We start from the raw sequence: 9,257 nt of genomic DNA, 5'->3' as shown, positions 1-9,257 counted from the left end.
TTTCATGTTTAAAATGCCCATTGGGCTATTTCACATTCCAGTCAGTGCACCAGTATATCAAAGGCCGTGGTATGTGCTAGCCTGTCTCTTGGATGGTGCATATAAAAGATACCTTGCTAATAATGGAAAAATGTTGCAGGTTTCCTCTCTAAGACTATATGTCAGAATTACCAAATGTTTGACATCCAGTAGCTGATGATTAATAAATCAATGTGCTCCAGTGGTGTCATTAAACAAAACAAACTTTAAACCTTTTAATGTAATAATGCAGATCCCATTCCCCCCCCCCCCCCCCCCCCCACCACCACCACCACCACCACTCTTGGAACTTCATACAACAGCCCTATATATATAACATACATGGTATACTTATCCATACTGGCATGTTAATTGATTTTATATCCTGCAAAAGGTTTTTGAATGCCTCCTGGCTATTAGGCACATCAATGGAATGGAAATAATGACCATCAAAGTGGCAGACAGTAGAATTAAAGAAGAAACCCACACTAAAAACAAAAAAGCAGGTGGTATTAATCAAGAGAGAAGTATTTCTAAAGTAAATCCCAAGAGAAATTAGCATGAAAGGCCAGACAGGTGGTTTTCTGCTAATACAAATTGAACTGTTTTTAGAAGAGGCAATACGAACTTTACATTCTGGACATTTTCCACATCTTCGTGTTCTTTAGCATAAGATGTGGTTTACTTCAGATATATACATTTCAGTAGTTACACCCATAGCTAACCACAGGCGTTGGAAGATAACAGTCACTCTTAGCAAGTATGTAGTAATTTGATTTTTCAATAGGGAGGGTTGTATTATCTTCAGAGTGGTGTGTGTTGGGGGGGGGGGGGGCGAGAACCAGTGCCTCCCCCCAGAATGCATCAAGGAGGATGATCATAGAACCCACATTGGCAGCAAGTGATCTTTTATTTGCACTTCCCACAGGCAGGATAGCACAAACTATGGCCCATGCCTCAACTGGGATCCGAATCCAGTACCTACCAGCCTGTAGACCGATGGCCTAACCATGACGCCACTGAGGCCAGTCAATGAATAAATGAATGTATGGAAAGATTTCTGCCTGTTACCCCCATGTATAAAGAGGGAACCTCACCATAACCCATAAAACTAACCCTAACCCTAACAATGGGGTGGGGGGGGGGTGTTAATGGTCAGATATTTTATCAAATGAATGATTGAATAAATGGATTAATGAGTGGATAAATGGATGAATGAATACTAACCTCAAATATTCTAATTCTTAATATTAAAAAAATATATTTATCTTAAAAAAAAATGAACACTCACCTACATTGTAACTGTTCTGGTTCACATAGGTACAAGTATTAACTGACAGGCATGCAATCCACGTGACAGTTTGAATTCAGCAACGTTTTGTGAAGTGGTTTCATGTAAAGTCTCTGTCACAGACACTAGCTTAATTGTAGCCAGGCAATTCACATCCAGGACAAAACCTCCAGTGAGCAATTAAATGAACACAGTTCAGAATTCTCCTTCTCTCGTTAACATGTACACACTTTGTATTTATACAATGAGAAAAAAAGATGAAAAAAAGGCTGTTAAGCTAATCTATACTACAGGTGAATGAAATTCAAGACGGCCGATCCACTATGTTATCAATGTGCGTATGTCATATATAGATATTATGGATATCAATGTTGTTTTTGTCCAACATAGCATTGCTTAGTGTCACTACTGTAGTTCAGCCAATAACACAATAAAGTAAATATGAATTTGATATGGATCAAGTCACAGTCCTGACTAGTGATATATTACTGTTTCCAGTTCAAACCACGGATAATATAATGTGTAAAAAGTATTTTGTACATTCAATTGAAATGACAAGAGCCATGTTTTTATACTATTTCTTATGGAGGTGTATGTGCAATGGTCATTAGATGTTTATGAAGTTCAGTGTCTTCAGATTAGAAATATAAGACGTACAAGGTAGATATTTCTGTTTTCATGATATATGTATATTTAGTTATTTAATGCTTTTAGTAGACCTTTTTACCTCTACAGCTATGTCAGCCTATATAAGTCAATATGTAATTTAAATGGATTTCACATATACCTGTTAACAAAAACAATCTTTGCTATATTTATAGCATAATCATTTTTAAATATTATATACTGAATACTGTAGATAGCCTTTGTAACTCCGCTATGATGTTTATTATTGGAGATTTTCCAATACCAATTTTTCTGTCCATCCATACGTCAACTTTTACTTTGAAGTCTATCTTCTCCTACAGATTTGATTGAATTGTTCTAAAACTTGGTACAATGATCCTTTGGGGCACCCTCCACAAACTATTAGAGAGATATTTAAAAAAAAATTTTTTTTTAATTTAATTTGTTTTTGTTTTCATTTAAATTGAAAAAGAGTGAAAATTGTTTTCTAGTTTTTTGATAGGACAGTTCAGAGACTTGGTACTATTATTCTCTGAGGCAGTCTTCACAAACTACAGGTAATAAAGATATTTTGGAAATTTTGAATTTTAAACATTTTATTTTAAATAGAAATTAAACATAGAAAATTTAATAGTCTATTTTCTTGTAGAGTTTTAATCAGATAGTTCTCAAACATAATATAAATATTCTCAGGGTCAGTCTTCACAAACTGATAGAGAGATATTTGAGAAATTAGAGAAATTAAAAACATTTAAATAGAAATTAACATTGAAACTTTTAAAAGTCTATCTTCTTCTAGAATTTTAATTGAATAGTTCTGAAACTTTATTCTATGATTATCAAGCAGTCTTCACAAACTAATAGTAGAGAGAGATTTTAGAAATTTTAAATTTTTAATAAATTTAAAAAATTTAAATAAAAAGTTAACATTGTTAACTTGTAGAGATGAAAAAATTTAAAAATTAAATAGAAATTTTACTTCTGTTGTGACTTAATCATAACTGCAAGATAAGTTTAAAAGGGTGGGGTGGGTGCACCATTTTCCCCCACTATTCAACTTCAAATAGTAAAAAGGATTTTTTTTTAATCACCCTGAATAACACCAGTTCCCACATAATTGACTTGGCCCTGTAGTGTTTGTTTGTTTGTTTGTTTTTGTTTTCTTTTGTTATTGGTTTTTTAGTTAACCAAGTATGCTCCTAAATTAAATAGTTTGTTCCTACATCTTTTTACTTCAGGTGCCCAGTGTGCCTAGCTTAGGGGCCCATTTCACTAAACATTGTAAATATACGTCTGCTACTTGCAGTTATACCGGTCGTGCATTTACACATGTTTGGCATCTATTTCATGCAGAAAATTACATCATTACAGAAGCTGGAGTATTTTAAGGATAAAAGAAAATGAAATATGTGTTCTTGAAACCATATTTGTTGAAGTATAATAGTAGTAAGAATTCTGGTTTAGTCGTAGATTTACGTTTACTTGTAAAATTAGGCTTACAGTGTTTTGTGAAACTGGGCCCTGATTGTTAACTTCATTATCATTATCATCATTATTATTATCTTTATCATCAATATTATCATCATCATTATCATCATCACCATCATAATAAGCATGATTATCATCATCACCATCATTATCATCACCATCAATCATTATCATCAATTATTATTATCATCAATTATTATCACCATCATGGATCATCATCATCATCATTATCATTATCACCATCATCAATCATCATCATCATAATAATCAGTATCGTTTTGTAGATCTAATGGGCAGGTGGGTTATAAATATTTTTACCCAAAGTCGTTAACCCTAACCCTTCCAGTTATCACAGAGTTATTAGAATCAAATGAAAATTAGTTGATTTCTAAATGGGAAGCAATATGAGTATTAATGGAATGAAACAGTCTTTTCTTCATATGTTTTTAGACCAATGGATAGATTAAAAAATGTATACTGTCTTCAGGAGGATAGGAAGATATTCTACCAATACTTTTATTAGTCCCCACTGTCCTACTGGTCCAACCAGAGGGGACTATAGGTTTCTTCACTGTCTGTCTGTTATTCTGTCTGTCTGTCTGTCTGTTATTCTGTCTGTCTGTCTGTTATTCTGTCTGTGACGTTGTTGTTTTTTCAGAATGCCTCAAGACATTGACCTGAAATTTTGTATATAGCCTTTTTCCATAGAGTTATACCCCTTGAAATTAGGAGATACAAAAATTAGTTTTTTTTACTTTTTTGTGACAATGCCTCAAGATATTGAGCTGACATTTTGTGTATAGCTTTATCATGTACTGTTACAGATACATTTTTGACTTTCATGGCGGTTTGCCCATTTGTCACAGAGTTATGGCCCTTGAACTTGCGAGATATGAAAATTTGTGTGCCCCGGTAGGGGATATGTATTGCTTTAGCAATACTCTCAGAATGTTTATTTATATGTGGCTGTTATTCCTGGTACATTCTTAGGTAAAATACTTGACACATGGCTACACTTGTAATTTGTATATAAGTTAACTGCATGTAAACACCAGGGCCCAATTTCACAAAATATCCTAAGCGTAGTTTTGCACATAAACATAAATTTACGAAAAACCCTCACACTTCTTATTACTACTATAGTACAATAAATACAGATAGAAGTACACACATTTTATTTTATTTTGTCTTTAAAATGCTCCATCTTCCATAATGATATAATTTTTTCTGTGTGAAATAGATGTCAAATGTGTGTCTGATATAACTGTTAATAGTTGCAGATGTAAAGTTACGATGCTTTTGTATATCCCATGGCTGAACTTTATTTGTTTTAAATTATTCATGTGCATAAGCATATGAGATGGGAGGTCAGGAGGGGCAACTGTTCCTACAATATGGAACTAAATTTATGTATTCACGCAAAAACAATGGTGACGTTTTGGATAAAATGAGCTGACCTGAAACATATTCATCATGTATTTCCATCATTCTACTTATAATATTAGTTTTTATCCATGTAAAAAAATGTGTAATGATTTTTTTTACAACCCTATAAACTGTTAGGTAATAATGGTAATAAAAATGTTGTTTTGAGCATTTTCATTTAAATCAGGCAAATATTAGGCTGCTAGACTGCACAAATGGAAGCCTGCACACCTATGTTCATATGTATCATGTTACTCAACAAATGGCGAGGATGCGTGTTACTGTTTAACACCTCTATACTTATTACTATCGTCTGCCAGTGCTGGAATGTCTTGTGTATTTATATTTCATTCTCTCCGTCTGCTACCTAAGCCAAGTTTTGCCATCAGCACATTACCAGGGCAAAATGACACCATACATAATAAGGGAAGACAACTCTGTTTAGATTGAAAATATAATCAATTTTATTCAATGTATAGCTGATAAAAAGTTTATTACTTGTCAATATGAAATGCATTGCATGTAACGAGTTGTTAATTGTTAATAATACGGAAGCCAAATGATCTCCAGTGATGTACCATATTCAATTAGTTATCACTCCAGAAAATATGTTGTGTGATGGAATCTGTTGGAATCTCTGGCACAATTCCCAACTCGCCCATCTACTAACAAGCCTGACAAAAGTTCTGTCTTGTGCACATCTTTGTACTACCATTTTTTTTAGACTGATTGTTTATCATGTACCAATCATCTGTTTGACCAGTATAATTGAACTTTAAATGAGATTCCTAGCAACCATCATATTAACTTGGCCAAACTGACATATTCAGCAACATAACCATTCATCCATTTATCCATCTATCCATCTGTTCATCCATCTGTTCATCCATTTGTTTATCCATCTGTTCATCTATCCATCTATCTATCCATCCATCCATCCATCCATCAATATATCCATCCATCCATCAATATATCCATCAATCTGTCCACCTGTCCATCCATATATCTATATGTCCATTTATATACATTCGTCTGACCATACATCCATTCATCCATCATCTTTACATCCATCCATCCATCCATCCATCCATCCATCCATCCATCCATCCATCCATCCAGGGGACAGACGTAGCTCAGTGGTAAAGCGCTTGCTTGATGCACGGTCGATCTGGGATCGATCACTGTCAGTGGGCCCATTGGGCTATTTCTCATTCCAGTCAGTGCACCACAACTGGTATATCAAAGGCCATGGTATGTGTTATCCTGTCTGTGGGATGGTGCATATAAAAGATCCCTTGCTGCTAATTGAAAAGAGTTGTCCATGAAGTGGCAACAGCAGGTTTCCTCTCAATATCTGTGTGGTCCTTAACCATATGTCCGACGCCATATTACCGTAAATAAAATGTGTTGAGTGTGTCGTTAAATAAAACATTTCCATCCATCCATCCATCCATCCATCCGTCCATCAATCCATGCAAAGTTTTGTTACAGATCAAAGTAACACCACAATTTTATTTGGATTTTACTTCTGAGTTACTTTGATTTATGATTTACTGTACTTCAGTCTTTAGTTATAAACATTTTTTACTGAAAAAAAAAGAGAAAGAAAGGGAAAAAAAATAAATCTTTTTTATGACACGTTATTTTACTAAATGTACATTATCTCGCTTAAGATAATGTAGTGATCTCATATAATACAGTAATATTTATTTTAGAAAATGTTTTTTTATTAACAACCAAAAAATAATTCAAAACAGTATGTTTTAAATTTAATTGTCTGTTATTTCTTTTACAGTTTGCAGATTTTTTTTTGTTCATACTCCAGTGAACGTAAAAGAAATAACAGACAATCCTTAAATGATTAATAAATCAATGTTTTAAATGTGTCAATAGCAATTTTTTTTTTAAAATTTGAAATGATTTTTTTTTTTTTTTTTTTTTTTATTTTTTTTTTTTTAGTGGAACATGTTAATTTACTGAGTGTATGTTATATTTTACTGCTCATATGTCATACAGTAATATTCATCTCCACACACAGATCAAAGTCAGTCTGACAGACATCGACTATATTCCATCTGTTTATGTAGCTGTTTTACTGCTACAACAATATCTGTTGGAGGCGTTGTTTTGAGTTTACTCAGGCTAATGGCGGGGAGTGTATATCTGAGTCTGGAACTGTTGGAATCAGTGCAGCTCCCCAGCCAGTAACACCAGGCTTTAGGTTCCTCTACTATGGAAACATGTCATTCTGTGAAACAAACGTACCCAGCTCGTAATCGGCCTCCTCCTCCTCCATATATCCGAATATATTCAACGCTAGGGCATTTAACTAGTACTGTAAGTATGCCTTGTTGTTTTTTGTTTATTTCAATTAAATATAAATGTGTAAATATAGTTTTTTGGTGTTTTTTTATATACAATATATCCGAATATATTCAACCCTAGGGCATTTAACTAATTCTGTAAGTATGGTTGGGGGGGTAATAGTTTTTATACAATATATCTGAATATATTTATCATTAAGACATTTAACTAGTACTGTACATATAATTTTGTGGGGTTTTTTTCATTTATTTACTTTTTAAACAATATATCTGAATATATTCAACATCAGGGCATTTAACTACTATTGTATAAGTATAATTTTGTTGGTGTTTTTTCATTTATTTGGAGTGGGATGTAGCCCAGTGGTAAAGTGCTCGCTTGATGAACAGTCGGTTTGGGATCGATCCCCGTCGGTGGGCCCATTGGGTTATTTCTCGTTCTAGCCAGTGCACCACGACTGGTATATCAAAGGTGGTGGTATGTGCTATTCTGTCTGTAGGAAAGTGCATATAAAAGATCCCTTGCTTCATTAGAAAAAATATAGCAGGTTTCTTTTGATGACTATATGTCAAAATTACCAAATGTTTGACATCCAATAGCCGATAATTAATGAATCAATGTGCTTTAGTGGTGTCGTTAAACAAACCAAACTTTTTTTCTTCTTTTTTTTTCATTTATTTAGTTTTTATACAATAAATCTGAATATTTCTATGTTAGTATAGTTTTGTGGGTGGGTTTTTTTTTAGTTAGTTAGTTTTTTAACAATATATCAGAATATATTCGATGTTATTTATTTAGGATTTTTTTAAAACAATATTGTTTTGATTTTTAATATTTAATATGCTTTATATTTATTATTGTTTTATTGATATTTTTCTGGTATGTTAATTATATTAATGAGCATCTCTTATTTAAATCATTGACTCATCACTGTTTGACACCCAATAGCCAATATATATATTTTTAATTAATTAGTTAATTTTTTAAACAATGTTTTTTTGATAAATGGCTTTTTTTATGCTGGAGTGTCATTTAGTATTCAGTCTGGTATTTCACAGAACTGGAGAAGTTGAATTATATGTATAAATGTTAAGTATGTGTAAATGTATTCTCTGTTAGTAATCAGAATGCGTAATGACTGTAAATGGCTAGTGAGTAACAGCATAGGATTGTAACATCTTGCAAGTGTTGCACATACATGTAGGGGCATGATATCTATAGGTCACCTGGCGTCCTGTGGGTCATAGGATTGTAACATCTAGCAAGTGTTGCACATACATGTAGAGACATGATATCTATAGGTCACCTGGCATCCTGTGGGTCATAGGATCGATCACCCTCAGTGGACTCCTGTTTTTACCCTATCTCAGCCAGCGCCCCGTGAGTCATTGACTGTGAAACATCAAAGGCCATTGTATGTACTGTCCTATTTTGGGGGAGGTGCTTATAAAAGATCCCTTGCTGCTGTTTGGTAACAAAGCCCCCCCCCCCCCCAAAAAAAAAATAAGAAAAGAAAAAAAAAAAAGCCAATCACAAAACCTTCTTGTCAAACAAAGAACAGTGAACCAGTCTTACTTTGAAACGATGTAGTCAGCATCAAATCTGCTCAAATAACCACTTCTATACAGCAGGCACTATTCCGTATAACAGCTGCCTTTTTATTCTCCCAAATTATCTATAGAGATTTTTAAGGAGTAGGAGGTGGGACGTAGCAGTCGGTTTAGGATTGATCACCATAAGTGGCGCCATTGGGCTATTTCTCATTCCAACCAGTGCTCCACAACGACACACTCAACACATTTTATTTACGGTTATATGGCGTCAAACATATGGTTAAGGACCACACAGATATTGAGGGAGGAAACCTGCTGTCGCCACTTCATGGGCTACTCTTTTTGATTAGCAGCAAGGGATCTTTTATATGCACATACCACAACCTTTGATATACCAGTTGTGGTGCACTGGTTGGAATGAGAAATAGCCCAATGGGCCAACCAATGGGGATTGATCCCATACCGACCACACATCAAGTGAGCGCTTTATCACTGGGCTACATCCCGTCCCTTTACTGGATTGGCTACTT

The 9,257-nt window shown here is 34.0% G+C and overlaps 1 protein-coding gene across 4 annotated transcripts in view; it reads left to right on the top strand.

Moving 5' to 3' along the window:
* Positions 1 to 6,807: 6,807 nt before the first annotated feature.
* The window catches only part of LOC121382563 (golgin subfamily B member 1-like), a 141,142-nt gene continuing 138,692 nt past the window's right edge, over positions 6,808 to 9,257 (top strand). Inside the window, exon 1 of one of the 4 annotated variants that reach the window (XR_005959180.1) lies at positions 6,808 to 7,186. Coding sequence is in view for 3 of the 4 variants with exons in the window: in XM_041512029.1 (XP_041367963.1) it covers positions 7,082 to 7,186 (105 nt within the window). In the remaining variant the exon portion in view is untranslated. The remainder of the gene's footprint in view (positions 7,187 to 9,257) is intronic. The other 3 variants (XM_041512029.1, XM_041512030.1, XM_041512032.1) reach the window with 3 other exon arrangements.

The sequence above is a fragment of the Gigantopelta aegis genome, chromosome 10 (genome assembly GCF_016097555.1).
Source record: "Gigantopelta aegis isolate Gae_Host chromosome 10, Gae_host_genome, whole genome shotgun sequence".
Classification (NCBI taxonomy): Eukaryota; Metazoa; Mollusca; class Gastropoda; order Neomphalida; family Peltospiridae; genus Gigantopelta; species Gigantopelta aegis.
The sequence above is the reverse complement of the archived record's forward strand: the minus strand, read 5'-3'. Positions and strand labels throughout refer to the sequence as shown.